Source organism: Saccopteryx leptura, chromosome 1, assembly GCF_036850995.1.
Source record: "Saccopteryx leptura isolate mSacLep1 chromosome 1, mSacLep1_pri_phased_curated, whole genome shotgun sequence".
NCBI lineage: Eukaryota > Metazoa > Chordata > Mammalia > Chiroptera > Emballonuridae > Saccopteryx > Saccopteryx leptura.
Window position 1 is genome coordinate 213,616,358 of NC_089503.1, and position 17,593 is coordinate 213,633,950.

Here is a 17,593-nt window from a genome sequence, read left to right on the forward strand (position 1 = left end):
CAAGGTCACATTGACTTCTCAGTACGGTGCCATGCTCAGAAACTGGATTGCTTTTGTCGTGGCATATGGCAAGGCACACACAGTAATATAAGCATGGCCCCTTGCCATAAATAGTTGAGACCCGGTCCTCTCCTAAGAGCCAAGGGGATGTTGACTTCAGCACGTCTCTCACCATTCTGGATTGCGTGCCTCAGTGCACCTGCTAAAGCAGCGGTTCTCAACCTGTGGGTCGCGATCCCGGCGGGGGTCGAACGACCAAAACACAGGGGTCGCGGATTTCCGATGGCTTTAGGCGACCCCTGTGTTTTGGTCGTTCGACCCCCGCCAGGGTCGCGACCCACAGGTTGAGAACCGCTGTGCTAAAGGAAACACTGTTCTGCCTTCTTTGCTGTACACTTGCAAATGTTCCTAAACCTTGCATGGTGTGTTGTATTAAACAGTATTTTTAAATGTTTTTGCTGTGATTGTGTAGTAGTTTCACTTACTACAAGAAAAAAAGAAAATTTTGCTCAGTAAGGAAGGTGGCTGCTAACCAGCAGCGATTCAAGTAGACTCCTATTTTCTTCAGGGTTACCCACTACTTCTACACTATGTGATACAATCTTCTGGAGGCTGTATTGATCACTAGGGAGGATGAGGTAGAGCCATCAGAGATTTCCGTGGCTGTTTTTGCAGAATTGGGAAGGGTGACATGTGGTAATTGATTACTGTAATTCTACTGATCATGCTTTTAAGGGAAAGATAGTATGCACCTCTTATTAAAGTTCCAGTTGATTTTGACTTTCAAAGATGCACACTGTTACTTAAGTATGAATATAAATGACAGTTCTTAGGCATAGACACTATGCAGTGGTTTGCATATGTTAGGAGATGTTCACTTTCACTGTTGTTTTGTGGTTGTTTTTTTTTGTATTTTTCTGAAGCTGGAAATGGGGAGACAGTCAGACAGACTCCCGCATGCGCCCGACCAGGATCCACCCGGCATGCCCACCAGGGGGCGATGCTCTGCCCCTCCAGGGCGTCGCTCTGTCGTGACCAGAGCCACTCTAGCGCCTGGGGCAGAGGCCAAGGAGCCATCCCCAGCGCCTGGGCCATCTTTGCTCCAATGGAGCCTTGGCTGCGGGAGGGGAAGAGAGAGACAGAGAGGAAGGAGGGGGTAGGGCTGGAGAAGCAAATGGGCGCTTCTCCTATGTGCCCTGGCCGGGAATCGAACCCGGGTCCCCCGCACGCCAGGCCGACACTCTACCGCTGAGCCAACCGTCCAGGGCCCACTTTCACTGTTTTAATTCTTATTAAGAATACACAGTAGTGTGGCTTCAAATAATAAAATCAAAATATTTACATAGCTATTTTTTATCCTTTACCGTCTATGAAAATCAGTTCTTTTGCTTTAAAGTTTTTTGTCTATTGGGGTGATTTTATATTACCCTATTAAAACGTATTTATTTTTTAAAACGGCAATCATGAAAACTTACAGGTGGAAAATACAGACTTACTGTGTAAATTTTTGTTCGCAACTCAGGAGCTCCAGAGGAGGTGTAACACCTTAATTACCTTGATTGAAAGAGAAAATATGGAACTAGAAGAAAAGGAGAAGGCAGAGAAAAAGAAAAGAGGACCAAAGCCTTCAGTAAGTAGTCACAAATATGTAAGTGCTCGCTTGAGTCTTTTTGAGAATTTGCACATACTTGGCTATCATTGATGTTAGATATTTTTTTGTTCTGTTGCTTTTGTAAGTAATGCAGCTTTGAATCACTTAAAGTATAAATTAAACTTGATTGCATTGGGGAGAAAATCACATTAGGATGGCAGTCCATAATATTTTTAAGGTAAAGCCATCTTGTTATTTATTAATAGTCCGTTTATAAAATTATAAATAAGTGAATGTTTCTGGATAATATCTGACATTTACATAACCTCACAAAATACTTTTTATTACTTTCTTTTGATAAGGGCATTTTATATAATTGGTATATTACTGCTAATTCTGAGTTAGTGATTTATTTCATTTTTAGCATTAAAATTTTTTATCATGTTAGTGATATGGATAAGGTTATTCTGGGTAAGAGCTTCTAATAGCTGTTGCTATGTAGCAGTTATTGGTAAAGTGCTGTGGTGTATCTGTCCGTGTATTTCATGTTAATGCTTGTCTTGTGATGAAAAGTGATCCTCTCTGTTTGTTTATAGACACAGAAACGTAAAATGGAGGGAGCACCTGATGGTCGAGGAAGAAAAAAGAAGCTGAAACTATGAATACACATTTGTTTCATAATCACTAACTTTAAACCAGTAGTTCTTTAATTTACGGGTCTTCATAAGATGTACTGTACAATGCTCAATTGTTATGTCATTCAGAGACATCAGGTTCATCTGTTTACTGAGCTAGAAACATAGTATGTAGTTTTCACTTTTTTAAATGCAACAGCTGTGCTGAAATTTTTTTATCATTAACACTTGAAAAATAAAATAGGCTTCATTTATTAATAAATGTTTCATTTGATTTATTTTTCTATTACAGTTCCATATGTGAAGATTGTGACTTTTTGTTTATCAGTTATCATTTCTACACTCGTAAGGTTAAAAACAAACAAAACAATTGCAAATGTTTGTCCCTTCAGTTTTCACTTAGTTGTGTAATTGTTTTAAAACACTTTGCCTTTGGGTATCATCTTGTTGTGCTATTGAGTCTCATGTGGAAAGATTATATAAATTACATTCTCCTTGTTTATTATATGGTAGAATGGCAGAAAAAGGCAAGAAAAATTACCATTATATTCTATGCATATTTCTGTTAATGCTTTCTGTTTCAGTAATTGGTTGTGAAGTGAGTACGCCCTATTCTGTTGGGAAAATGGCCTTTTAGTTGTATAGCCAAAGACATTTAGTATCTTCTAGTTCCTTAATATGTCGTACCATTTTATAAGAGGAATATTATTTTTTTTAATTGTTTGGCAAAAATTTTGACAAAATACCTTCTAAAGCAGCCACAGCTTATAAAGATAATGTCAACACTACAGTGATCATTTTTTCCCAGACAAAATGAGGTGTGAATTTGTCATGTTAAATTGAAATGAGAAAATGTATCCCCTTCCAGTTTACCTTTTTTGAGTTTTAGAGATTTGAAAGTTTTATTTTATTATATTTTAAAATAATTTCTACATGTGAGCCATGAGACTGACTGTAATTCCAGTGTTTAATTTTCTATGGACAGACTTGATAAACTGGAGACCTTGCAGCAGGATTACCCCAATTGTAGTGTCAGGATTTTAGCTGTACCAGAGGCCTTTATGTGCTACACATAATTTGTATAAAGTTTTATATGTGCAAATTGGGTACATAAACAGTTCTCCATTTTTCTAAGGGAATGCAATAAATGTAGCATCGTGAATAAATATAACTTTTATAATCCTTAAGTGGTCTTTTCTTTGCATTTCTTAATTTTTTTCTCATTTGAGATTTATTCACTTATTTCCTTAGGACGTTATCTTTTCCCTTAAATTTCTTGGTTTAAAATTTGTCAGTTGTGTTCAGCTGCCCACACATAATTGCAATTTTTATTGATAATGCTGATTTCTATGGTAACGCTACTAATACTGCATTTTCCAGAATGTGGGATTGCTACCATCGGTTCCAAGCAGAACGGTGTTTATGGCAAGTTGTTATTTGCATCTGTGCCCCTGTCACATTGATTTCTATACTACCTCGGAGTCCTAAGTGACAGTTATGGATCTAACGTATGCAGAATTTTGAGGAAAGCTTCCTTTATTTCATGAAAAGAGCTATTTAGAGTGGTGACCTCATTTGGGGGAAAAATAATTGGAAAGATACAAGCTTGAAGAAAATGTTACAGGGGTCACACCAAAGAAGTGATGTTTCCCAAAGGAAGAAGCATTTGGAAGCTGGGGGGTGGGCAGTGGGGAGAGAAGGGGGGAGTGGAAATGCAAAATGAACCCAGCATAGTGTCCTCCCCTGGGAGCATGGAGACTCAAATAGGAAAGAAACACAGGAAAAGCACAGAAGAAACATTCATACTTAGCACGATGTGGACCACAGAGCAAGATCACAGCCGTTAGGCGGGCCGCACTAGGTCTACAAAAGGCAACTGTTACGCAACACTTTTCTCACTGCAGTTGAAAACAAAAAAAAAGTACAACAAGCACAATAATCGTACATGCAGTTTACTCAGTGTCACAAAACGACCAGAAACTAGTTCGCATCACAACTGCTGTTAACTAAGCTAATATCTAGCTAGGATGCTAGAGAAATGAAAAATACAAGTAGGCCCCTAGGCTTACTTAATTTTATCCAAAATATTTTGAACTTCGTGGATTAGTCTGTGGGCTGCACAAAATTGTTCGGTGGGCCGCATGCGGCCCGTGGGCCGTGAGTTTGAGACCCCTGGTCTAGCCAGTTTTTCAGACTGGTGTTTCACAAGTCCGGCTATTGCTACTGTATGTTTATAATAATGTAAAGCCATGTTTTTATTTATACTGTTAATTGAAGGAAAAAAATGGTTCAGATAATATGTTTTAAAGAGGAATTGTTGTAGAATATAGACTAAAAAATGGGAGTATATTTCCTGTTTCTCGATTTCCATTGAGGAAGAAGCTTTAAATTAGAAAGGTCCCTGAAGCCGACCTTGAGGAGGCTGGGTGTCTGGATGAGCAGGGTTGTAGTGGTTTGTTACCCAGAAGATTTCCTTAACTAATTGTGTAAGGCTTTATATATTGTTTAGGAAGATTATATTCTATGGAGATCCAGGTAAAACTGATAATCACTACTTTCAACTTTCATATGTTAAATATTAACAAAATCTTGGAAAAAGGAATGGAGATTTTTTTCAAGAGCAGCTTTTTAAAAATTTTAATTTACAGTACTTTACATATAGTAGACAAAGCATGCCTAATTTTATAACAGTTGGCAGTATCTTGTTAAATGAGTTAGATACATCAGCAAAAAAGTAAACATCAATATTTTTAGTGTTGAACATTTTGCCAATTGGCCTACCAATGTGTTGGTAGGTTTCAAATATTTTTCTCAAATAGAATTCTGCTTTATAATAATGTTTTATGTAGTCTTAAAAATGTTTTGTTTTTAAAACAGACCTGCATGTCCTTAGAGTGCTAGATAGGTTCAGGTGTAGTAACATGTTAAGGAACATTTACAAACCTTTTTTTCTGAGAAGCCCTGCAGCCCTTAACACATGACACCATTCCCTGGGGAATTAAGGGCAGTCTCAAGTTGAAAAAGTCCGAGGGCCTCACCAGGTGGTGGCGCAGTGGATAGAGTGTTGGACTGGGATGTGGAGGACCCAGGTTCAAAACCCTGAGGTTGCCAGCTTGAGCGTGGGCTCATCTGTTTTGAGCAAGGCTCACCAGCTTGAACCCAAGATAGCTGGCTTGAGCAAAGGGGTCACTCAGTCTGCTGTAGCCCCCTGGTCAAGGCACAAATGAGAAAGCAATCAATGAACAACTAAGGCAGTGGTTCTCAAACTTTTTGAAGTCAGGGCACATTTAAAATCCTACAAATAATTGTAGTGTACTATATGCAAATTTCTGAGAAATATGTTATAATAAGTCAAATATTAAAGAAAATACAAAGTCCAAGCATGTTTTTATGGTAATTAAGCAAAATAAATACAAGATTAAATTTATTCTGACATTAAAAAACATTTCTATGTTCATTTCTTAGTTATGCTTTTTAGAATTTGTAAAAAAGGGGTTAAAAATTTTTAAAAATGACAAAATAGTTATCTTTATATAGATATAGATAGATACATTCTTAGATTTAGTAAATTTGGCAGGTCCTGGTGTGAATGTGTTAAGTTTTCTCATTCTTGTGTTTATGAGAAACATGAGCCTGATGTGTCCTAACAATTTTCTCAATGTTTGGGCATATACAGTGTCCGTAAAGTCATGGTGCACTTTTGACCGGTCACAGGAAAGCAACAAAAGACGATAGAAATGTGAAATCTGCACCAAATGAAAGGAAAACTCCCAGTTTCATACCTATTAAGTGCAGTTTGATGTGGGCTCACGCACAGATGTTTTAGGGCTCCTTAGGTAGCTATCCCGTATAGCCTCTACAGACTCGTCACTGACTGATGGCCTACCAGAACAGGGTTTCTCCACCAAACTGCCGCTTTCCTTCAGAACTGCTTATCCCACCGAGTAATGTTCTTCCTATGTGGTGGCGCTTCATTATAAACGTGCCGATATTCATGTTGCACTTTGGTCACAAATTCGAATTTAGCGAGCCACAGAACACACAACTTTCCTCTGTACTGTCCACATCTCGACTGGCATGGCCATGGGCCACTCCGCTGTATACATGGTGTTACGTCATCTGCGCATGCGCACATGCTGCCACATCATCCTACAGACACTGGGAGAGTTTTCCTTCTATTTGGTGCAGATTTCACATTTCTATCATCTTTTGTTGCTTTCCTGTGACTGGTCCAAAGTGCACTATGACTTTATGGACACTGTATTTGAAAGGCTAACTCATTTCCTCATCAATACATTGAAGAATCCCTCTCTTTTTACTCTTAATTGTGTTGAGGGTAGAAAATCCTAATTCACATAAATAGGATGTTGAAAATTGTAGTAAAATGTTCAAAGCTTTTTTAGATATTGCCACATATTCTTCTTTTATAGAAATCCAAAAGGCTTCAAGAGACAATTCCTAATGTTTAATCATCAATCCAAAACCCCCACCATACAAATCATCTTAACTTTACACCAAACAAAGGATAGAAGAAACTTGCCTCCAGTCTTTCTGGGGAACATGGGGGGTAGTGTAAACAATCCAGCACTCCAACTTAACAGTCTTTTGCAACCTAATCAGGCAAGTGAGGTGGGGGGTTGGGCAGACTGTCAGCTTACCGTCAATTCCTCATACTGTCCCCCAAATATCTCAACTCCAAAAACCCTGTTGGTTTTTTGGTCCCCAACAGGCACATATTTCTCTGGAATACCATATGGTGCACCTGGAAATCTAGGGCATACCAGTGTGCCCTGGCGCACACTTTGAGAACCACTGATAAGGTGTTGTAAGGAAGAATTGATGCTTCTCATCTTTCTCCCTGTCTGTCCTCTTCTCTGTCTCTTGTTCTCTGTCACAAAAAAAGATAAATAAACCATATATAAAAAAAAGAAAAAGTATGAGGAAGTTAAATTGAATGCACACTACTGCACTTGTTCCAGGCACAGAGCACATTCCTATGGACACTTTAAAGGAAGGAGCAACTCTTTTAAAAATAATAACAACCTATTTCAGTGAATCTGTAATCAAAACTGGTGCACAGGCCCCACAATGAGATTTATGCAGCCAAAGTTGAGAATCTACTTAGGTAACCACCCATCACTGGTGAAACAGCAAAAGCATACTCTTGTCCTTACCGCGTGCGGCGTACACACACTCTGTCTTTCCTGAAACCACTTATGTCTCAGGCATCACTGAGCTTGGCAAGTTTCACCTGAAACGTGTCATACTGAATCGCACATATTTTGAAAATTGAGATCACAGTAAACTGCTATAAGTTCTAAAAATCTTTAAGTAATGTTCATTATAAGGCCCTGGCTGGTTGGCTCAGTGGTAGGGCGTTGGCTGATGTGCAGAGTCCCGGGTTCGATCCCTGGCCAGGGCACACAGGAGAAGCACCCATCTGCTTCTCTCTCCATCCTTCCCCCTCTCCTTCCTCTCTGTTTCTCTCTTCCCCTACTGCAGCCAAGGCTCCATTGGAGCAAAGTTGGCCCGGGCGCTGAGGATGGCTCTGTGGCCTCTGCCTCAGGATCTAGAATGGCTCTGGTTGCAACAGAGTAGCGCCCCAGATGTGCGGAGCATCGCCCCCTGGTGGGCAAGCCGGGTGGATCCTGGTCGGAGCATGAGGGAAGTCTGACTGCCTCCCTGTTTCCAACTTCAGAAAAATACAAAAAAAAAAAAAGGTAATGTTCATTATAATGTAGATGGGGACTTTTGTTATTATCAGTTAGCCTGTGGAAGCATGTTAGAAATGCAGAGTACCCGTCCACCCCGGGGCCGGGGGGGTCCAGCCTGTTGGGGAGTCCAGGGAGGCAACTCGCCCCCCTCGGTGTCTAAAAAAAAAAAAAAGAAATGCAGAGTATAAAGTTGCAAGCCAGAATTGCTAAAGTAAAATCTGCATTTTATTAAGATCCTCAAAAGTGATTCATATACACAAAATACGTGAAAAGCACTGTTTTTGCCAAAGCTATTTATTTAACAGGTCTTTAGATTAACATAACCTCAGGGTACCATGGTTTTGGTTTTTGTTTTTGTTTTTGTTTTTTGCTTAAGTGAGAAAGACCATTCAATAGTACTTCAGAAAAAACGGTTTTACTTTGTATCTTGAATTTTGGATATGCAGAGAGCATACTAGGATTATTCTGGGGCAGTTTTAAAGTCCTCACTTAATGTCTGGTTAGATTCTGTGACTTCTAACGAAACCAATTTTACCATAGGCTAATTGATAAGAATTAAGTTCCTAAGGCATCCCATCAATGCTATAACAAACACTACTTGAGGATCTGCGGTAGTCACTATGCTACTTGCATTGGGGTTCTTGGATCCCCAAGATAGAAATTGAGAGGAAGCCCCAGAGAAGTCTCCAGACAGATTTTATTAAGCTTATGCTCAAACACAAGGGAGGCAGCACAGAGGAAAGGAAGCTCCTGTGATCAGGCTGAGGGGCTGGCTCTGCTTGGCTGCTTTTATAAGCAGGCTTTGGAAAAGGACTTTTTGAAAAAGCCAAGCTTGCAAAAATCTTTTCAGGGTCCAGGGACTTCCTTTCCCAGCTGTCTTGCCTGGTAACTGTTTGTGCTTGTGCTGTGGGGGCAAGCTGGTGGATTCCTCGTTGCCACCACCCCAGTAAGGTCATGTAGGGATCAACCTCATGTTGGTCAGTAGTTTCAACATCTGCAAGGAAGCAGGCAGTTAGAAAAGGGAGATAAAATCAGCTACCTCTGTGTTTTTCAGAAAGGAGTGGAAGTTTTTGTGATCAGCTTATCCCTCTTTCCTTCTGAAAGCCTGGTTTTAACTTGGCTTCCTGGCCACCCAATATTTTCCATTCCTGGGTCCAAGTCCCTACGCTTTCTCAACTACACTCCATTTGTACTAGAGCAGTGTTACCCCAGTATATGATCCGAGGACCAGCCACAGAAACAGCACCTAGGAGCCTGTGAAACATGAATGAAAGTATGTTGGTTATTGTTTTTCTTTAAATGGAGTGTGTAAAGCCAGTAGCCACAGCCACCATCACAGCCGCCTGGCCCGTGCAGGTTAGCATTTGATTCGGACAGACGGTAATGAAACAACAGAGCCAAGAACTGGTGGGCCATTAGTTTTAATCCTAGCTTGCACCCAGCGGGCAAGAAATACACACAGTGGGAAAACACTTCCCTTTCCATTCAGGACTCCCAAAGCCACTGACTTATCCAAGTTTCCTAGAATCAAAGGTTTGTACCTCACCAGCCATATTCACATCTGTTCCCTATCTTCTTCTCTCTACACAAACTCTGCACAAACTGGCTTCTCCTTCAGCACTCCACCATCTTGGCTGCTTCTCCTCTCCTCCACATGGGCTTTCTCTGCTCTCCTCTCTGCTCTCCTGCATGGGCTTCTCTGCCCCATTTTATAGTGTAGAAATCAAAACCTTTAATCTAATATACAAACAAGGAAGTCTCTGATACAAAGTCACTTATCTGAGGCATAAATGGGATTCCTCATAAGAGTGCACCACCCCCTATCATGCAACAGTCAAGGGTGTGGGCAAAAGCTTACTTTTAAAATTAAGCCTTAGGCTACAATAACTTTGCCTGTCTTCCACACACAGTGCAAAATATGAGCGAGCAAACATATACCTTATATTTACAAACTTATTTGACCAACAGAGTGTTACAGTATTTTTTTGTTTTTTGGGGGGTTTTTTGGATCATGAGTTGCTTTTTCTTACCTTCACTTTTATAACTTTAACCACAAGACAGTTCCAGAAAGGGGACCTGGTCCAGAGCAGGTCTGCCTAGGGCCAGCCAGTAGTAGGTGGTTGACTTTGTGCAGGAAAGATTTCACAACACGAGTCCAGGTGATTCTGAGAAGACACTTATTAAAGCTGGAGCCAGTGAAAAAAGAAGGCCCTAGAATAGAAGAAGCAACAGGAGAGAGCCTGGGTGGGCCACTTTGGCTCACTGGAGAGTTAGAGAAAAGGGGCCTTGGGACAGGTTCAGGGGGCTTCCCATTGCCCACCTGGTTGCAAGTCTCATTGGGTCCCTTCAAGCTTAGGAGGGAGAGGCAAGAAAAATGCTCCTGGAGTTAAGAAGAGGCAAGGTGGGGGCTTGCTCTTAGGAGGGAGAGAGCTCTGGGTCCTTCGTCCTAATGGTTTTCAAAAGGTGGAGATTTTAGGGGAGGCACCAGGGTAGGATCTCAATAGAATAGAATATACATCAGCTTTCCAGGTGTGTCCTGTTAGGATCCTGGTCTCCACTGATTGGTTGGCACCAGGGCTCATTAGTCAATGCAGCTTTTCCTGAGGTCAGCCCTGGTATCTATTGCTTGTCTGGTTCTGCTGAAACACACTGAGGCCTACATGTTATCAGTAGGGGTTAATGCTTAAGGGCTAGTCTCCAGCTCCCTTGTTCACTCCCAGCTAAGGAGGTCTAACCAGCATGACCAGAAACATTCCAGTGGAGGGAAGGTTACCCTGGGGGCAAGGTTCTTGTTCCCCTAGTTTTCCCTTTGCTGGGCACCTTGGGGCTTTCCAGTATGTGTCTGGCCTATACAGTCCTTTCTCTCCTCATGTCCATCTAACTGCCTACCGCAGACTATAAAAGGAAGAATGCTGTTTATGTGGGTAAATAAATGAATGACGCTGAACAACCCCATTCTTACGGTGAATGTAAGGTAGAGAGGCACCTTTCCTTATCCATCTGATTATAAGTGGTGGTTAAAGAATGAGACCTGGTTACCGAATGATTTTGGATGATTATGTCGTCTGTGTCACAGGAAGGATCATTTTAAACATCAAAATATGTCAAGAATCCTCAGCTCACTTTTAAGACATGGTCAGTCTGGTTTGAAGTCAGAAGCTTGTTTCCACATTGATGCCCAGACGATGTAGAGAGGCAGATAGACTCCCACATGCCGCCCCACGGGAATCCACCTGGCATGCCCATCTGGGCCATTGCTCCACTGCAATCAGAGCCATTCTAGCGCCTGAGGCGGAGGCCATGGAGCCATCCTCAGTGCCCGGGCCAACTGTGCTCCAATGGAGCCTTGGCTGCGGGAGGGGAAGAGAAAGACATAGAGAGAAAGAAGAGGGGGAAGGGTGCAGAAGCAGATGGGTGCTTCTCCTGTGTGCCCTGGCCGGGAATTGAACCCGGGACTTACTTCCACAAGCGGGGCAGACGCTCTACCGCTGAGCCAACCAGCCAGGGTCTGCTTCCAGGTTTTGGTTATTAAGCTCAACTTGGCAGAGAAGGCCCTTCAGTCTTCAGCCGATGATTTTGACGTTTGCATAACTATATCCGTGGGCTTACCGCCTGGTTGCTGTCCAAGTTGCTTACAGATGGGTCATTTTTCTCACTGGAGGACAGACTTTAAATCTAAGTAGAAGAGAACTTGATAATAGGATTCAGCTCAGGAGTAAGACACCAAATGCATCCTCCCAAATGAACATGGTGCTGCTTCGAGGGTACAGACTATCATTTTTAGTCCTGTTTGCTCACGAGCCCTGTGTAGGGAACAGCAGCTGTGGTTAGGCTTGTTTGCTTGTTTTCGGGCAGCAAGCACTTTGCATGCTTAGTGCGTGAGCATGTGGCAGAAAGCCACGTGTGTGTATAGCCTATGTAAGGATACAGGTACTTTTGGGGGTGGTTTCCCTGATCACTTGCCCACCACTGCGAAAAGCGGTTTGCCTGTTCGCTCGCCAGCTACCGCTAGAGACGGTTTCCCCGTCTGTTCCTCGTGAAAATCCAATAAACGGGAATGGCACAACACCTTTGGGCTCTGCCCGAATTCGATGTGAATCTGCCCAGCCTTGACCACCAAGCGTTACATCTTGCCACCTGGGGACAAGTCTAGAGTGAAGATGGCTGTTTTAGGCCGTTTCAGGGTGGTGTTACTAGTGCCCCTGTATTTACCCGCACCTGTGTCTTGAGACCGAGTCAGGACCTTGGGATTGGCTTGTCTGTGTTTTAAGGTTTGGGCCCCAGCAAAAAGAGAGTTTGGACTGATAATATTCCAGGCTCCTTTCCCCAAACACTCTGTTTGCATTCTTTCCTGATATAAATTGTACAAACTATCCACTCTTCCGGTTGCCGCTGTAGAAAAGAAAATCTGCTTTGAGGAAGTTAACAAAGTATGACAAGTGGGATGAGGTGGAGAAGTTGGAGGTAATTGTTAAAATGTGAGCTGTGGGACATAAGCTTGGAAGGGAGCGGCAGAAGACAACGGAAATCATTAGATCCTGGCCAGGTCACCAGAGCTAGTACTCCCCTGTGGTTTGTGGCCAGTGGAGCATCAATATCCATCCACATTATCAATTTTTCTAACTCAGAGTCTCTGGCTGTGCTGTATCCTAGAAGTTAACATGACATATTTGCTGTTAGCCTTTAAACCCTGGTATTATTAAAAAGTAGTAATCAGTTTCTCCCTGACTAAAGTGTAAACTTTTTATTTCAAGAATTACCATTTAATAAATTTCATGAAACTGGCCTCAGCGTATCTCACTGACCAGCCACATCGTCCACTGGTAGCAATAATATTTCATTTTGTAATTCCCTCTCTCTCCCTAAGGTAATAGACTACTGACCATACAGCAGCTGGTTAGCAACAGAGCAAGAACCACATACCTAAGGTGACCAACTTTTCTACAATGAAAAGGAGGACAAAAATAAATAGAAGAAAACAGTATCGTAAATAAAAGAAACATTTTATTCATTGCAACAATAATACACTATAATATGATAAATGCATAATAAAAACATTTGTAATATTTTATATTGTAATTATGCTTACATGCCTATTAATTTTTAATAATAATTGTAAGAAAAAAGTACTCATTTAGATACAGATACGTCACATCATACGCAATGGATCAACTCTGCATTGATCGAATATGGATATTTACAGATTAGTCTTCCAATATCAAAAAGGAGGACATGTAGGAGGACACTTTTCAAGGGAGGATGGAACTTACAAAAGAAGGACTGTCCTCCCTAAAAGAAGATGATTGGTCACCTTGACATACCAGACTTTCAATCCTGTGGATTAGGGAGCATGGATGAGCCAAGCAGCCATGTTCCCTATGCTTTGGGTTATATTTGGGAATGTATCTATCTGTTCCCATACTTGGGAACACCTTCTCAATGTTGCAAGTAGAAAAGTCACCTGAATTTCAAACTGGGACCACTATTATACGACCATAGGTCATTGAACTCAAAAGAAAACATGTAAGTCTGATGTCATGTTGAACATAAGGGAAAAATCATATCAGCTAAAACATGTCCATGAAGTTAGCGTCCTTCCTTCCCTCCCTCTCTCCTTTTTTTCTTCCTTCCTTCCTCCCTCCCTCCTTTTTTCTTTCTCTCTCTCTCTTTTCTTTTCTTTCTTTCTTCCTTCCTTTCTCTTTCTTTCTTTCTTTCTTTCTTTCTTTCTTTCTTTCTTTCTTTCTTTCTTTCTTTCTTTCTTTTCTTTCTCTCTCTTTCTTTCTTTCTTTCTTTCTTTCTTTCTTTCTTTCTTTCTTTCTTTCTTTCTTTCTTTCTTTCTTTCTTTCTTTCTTTCTTTCTTTCCTGATGCAAAGCTAGTGATTACAAATATTTCAAAATAAGGGAAAAAATCATAAAGACCTAAAGGAGACATTTTCCAGATCTTATCAAAAGCAGCCAATATATCGCATGCCACGTATAAGGTTTTCCTAGAGATTCCTAATAAAATCATGAAATACTATGCAAGTCTTTGAAATAGAAGACGGCATTGCTTTCTCAAGGTTTCATTTTTTAATAAATAGGTTACTTAGGCTAAGGAAATGAGGAACTCTCAAAGTTGACTTCCAAATGTACTGTTCTGGTGCAATGTAAGTTTTCTTTTACCAATAAATGAAAATAAAAGACTGCATGACTAATGGTGGCCTCCTCATCAATGCTGCTTCCATCATTTTTTGTTTTGTTTTGTTTTTTTAGGTGAGAGGAGGGGAGCTAGAGAGACAGACTTCTGCATGCGCCCCGACCGGGATCTACCTGAGAACCCCCCATCTAGGGCTGATGCTCCAACCAATTGAGCCACTGACTGCAAGAGGGGAAGAGGGAGAAAGGAGGAGAGAAGCAGATGGTTGGTTGCTTCACCTGTGTGTCCTGACCGGGGATCTAACCCAGGATGTCCGCATCCCAGGCTGATGCTCTATCCATGGAGACAGCTGGCCAGGGCCTGTTTTGTTTTTTGTCTCCTTGTGCCTGTGGGATCTGTCAAGTGTGACGATTGTGACAAACACCCAGACTCACACGGGGCCAGAGGAGACTGTCGGTCTGGGAGGTTGAAGCTTTCTTAGTTTGTTCTGCCTGCCCTGCACTTTGGGGATATCTTATCATCTTATCTATTCTCATCAATAGATGTTTTTGCTACATTCATAGTTCTATCAGTATAATGATTTTATATTGAGTGAAAGAAATTCACAGGATACAATGAAAAATAAGTTATGTCTCCTGTACCCTTTAAAATGTATTCTATGGAATTGATTCTCCTGTTCCTCTGTCAAAAGCTGAGCAAACCCCATTCCTATTCTGGGCACTGTTAGGTTATTCAATGGTACAGGCATGTAGGTGACACTGGTTAGAATTTTGTATTGATTTTTGCTTAAAGGATTTGCTTCTTAGGAATTTTTTTTTTTTTTTTTTTTTTTACAGGAACAGAGAGACAGTCAGAGAGAGGAATAGACAGGGACAGACAGACAGGAACGGAGAGAGATGAGAAGCATCAACCATCAGTTTTTTTGTTGCAACACCTTAGTTGTTCATTGATTGCTTTCTCATATGTGCTTTGACCGCGGGCCTTCAGCAGACCGAGTAACCCCTTGCTCAAGCCAGCAACCTTGGGTCCAAGCTGGTGAGCTTTTGCTCAAACCAGATGAGCCCACACTCAAGCTGGCGACCTCGGGTTCTCGAACCTGGGTCCTCTGCATCCCAGTCCGACACTCTATCCACTGCACCACTGCCTGGTCAGGCGCTTCTTAGGAATTTCTTGTGAGAAATTTGCTACATATGATAAATGCTTGAATAAAGCAGAAGGCTCTTACTCAATTATTATATATTAATATCACTAAAATACCCTTGTCATCATGTCACTCCTTGGTTTCCAATATTTTCTTTTTTTTCTGACTTTTAAAAATTTTTATTTAGAAAATGAAATTTAACAGGGTGACATTGATCAATAAGAGTACATAGGTCTCAGGTAAACATTTCTATAGCATTTGAACTGTTGATTATGTTGTGTACCCATCACCCAAAGTCAAATCATTTTCCGTCACCTTATATTTGTCTCACTTTAGACCCTTTCCTTCACCTCCCCCACATCCCTTCCTCCCTGGTAACTACTTCACTTTTATCTATGTCCATGGGTCTCAGTTTTATATCCTACCTGTGTATGAAATCATACAGTCCTTATCTTTTTCTGATTTACTTATTTCATTCAGTATAATGTTCTCAAGGCCCACCCATGTTGTCGTAAATGTCACCATGTCATCATTTCTTATGGCTGAGTAGTATTCCATTGTATATTTGCACCATGTCTTCTTTATCTAATCCTCTATCAAGGGACACTTTGGTTGTTTCCATGTCTGGCTTCCAATATTTTCCCTTTGTGATATCTCTCACCTTTCTGCCTTCATTTTCTCCCTAGTTCAGACCTTTGCTCACACCTACACAAGCTAACACCCACGCCTGAGGGATAAAATTTTCTAATCAGCTTCACTCCTATCACCCACTCCAGAGTCAAATTTTAAGGATGTCAGCATAAACTCAGCATGGGATCATGCTGGTTTAATAGGTTGGATTTCTTTCCTATAATCTTATGCTGACTTAATTATAAAAATGTGAATAGATTAAAGGTTATTTTTTCCCACAAACTTTCAATTCAAATGTGAAAAGTCTGTAGATGAAGGACAGAGCAATTAACTGGAAAAGTTCAAGGAGGGTAGAGCAGTTCTTGCTTTCATTATTCTCTGAGCTCTCTTGCTCCGCTCCAGATGGCACAAGCATGCTAATCTCTTACTGTTTTCAATTTGTGAATCACTTCAGAAACAAAGTTAATCTCATTTTCTCTTAGTTGGTTCAACATTTTATTTTTATTGAAAAAAGTATATTTAAAAAAGTACTCTTGGTGCTTGGGTCATCCACGTGATTAAACCAGCCAATGATCCTGTTAAATCTGCTTTAAAAATATATACAAAATTGTCTTGTTTTTATTCTTTATTTTAAACTTTTTTTTTTATTTACTCATTTTAAAGAGGGGAGAGAGAGAGAGAAGGGGGGAGGAGCAGGAAGTATCAACTCCCACATGCGCCTTGACCAGGCAAGCCCAGGGTTTGAACCAGCGACCTCAGTGTTCCAGGTCAAGGCTTTATCCCACTGCACCACCACAGGTCAGGCCTATTCTTTACTTTAAATAGTCAACGTAGTATAAGAACATTCTCTGACCATACAAGCAGGTTAAGATTTAGATTTTTTAGTTTATTAAAAAATAAATTTAAGTTGCCAGGCCCAGATATGTACATAATATTATTCACTTAATTATCACACAACAATGGAAAGCCATGTTGATTTTTATGAAAGTGGAAATGGAATATCACAAGAAGGTACTTCTTTGTTTTTATACTCCTTTTAAGTTTTATTACAAGTAAGTGACAGGGGTACAGTCACAAAACCTTAGTCTGACAACTAGGAATTTCTTTTAGATTATTTAAACCAATTTCCAAAGCTTTATTAATAAGAAAATCTAGGACTGAATGGATTAAAGAATTTAATTGAGAATACTAAAAAAGAATTTGATGGCTACCTATTAAAAAATTCACCTGCATGTTAAATTCACACATCTTGTTGCATTTACAGAGTTATTAAGTTTTTTGGTTTTTTTGCAAATAACAGTCATTAATTCTTCTTTTTCTCAGGATTCTCTGACCATTTACATAAATAGCTCTTCTAGTGGAACCCAATGAATGTGTCAGTCAATGGCTTGGAGAAGTTCATGTTGTAAACTTAAATTTAAACGAGCCATTTATACATATGTAACATTTCACTTTTTTCTTTTTATTTTTTTATTTTTTTTACAGAGACAGAGAGAGAGTCAGAGAGAGGGATAGATAGGGACAGACAGACAGGAATGGAAAGAGATGAGAAGCATCAATCATTATCAGTTTTTTGTTGCGACACCTTAGTGATTGCTTTCTCATATGTGCCTTGACCGCGGGCCTTCAGCAGACTGAGTAACCCCTTGCTCGAGCCAGCGACCTTGGGTCCAAACTGGTGAGCTTTTGCTCAAACCAGATAAACCCGCGCTCAAGCTGGTGACCTCGGGATCTCGAACCTGGGTC

General features: G+C 40.7%; 1 protein-coding gene across 1 annotated transcript in view; it reads left to right on the plus strand.

Annotated features, from left to right (window-relative positions):
- Window positions 1–3,413, plus strand: part of SMARCA5 (SWI/SNF related, matrix associated, actin dependent regulator of chromatin, subfamily a, member 5) — a 38,432-nt gene extending 35,019 nt beyond the window's left edge. The window contains exons 23-24 of the mRNA XM_066385857.1: window positions 1,523–1,630; window positions 2,188–3,413. Coding sequence (XP_066241954.1) covers window positions 1,523–1,630; window positions 2,188–2,253 — 174 coding nt within the window. The 3' untranslated portion in view covers window positions 2,254–3,413. The remainder of the gene's footprint in view (window positions 1–1,522; window positions 1,631–2,187) is intronic.
- Window positions 3,414–17,593: the final 14,180 nt, after the last annotated feature.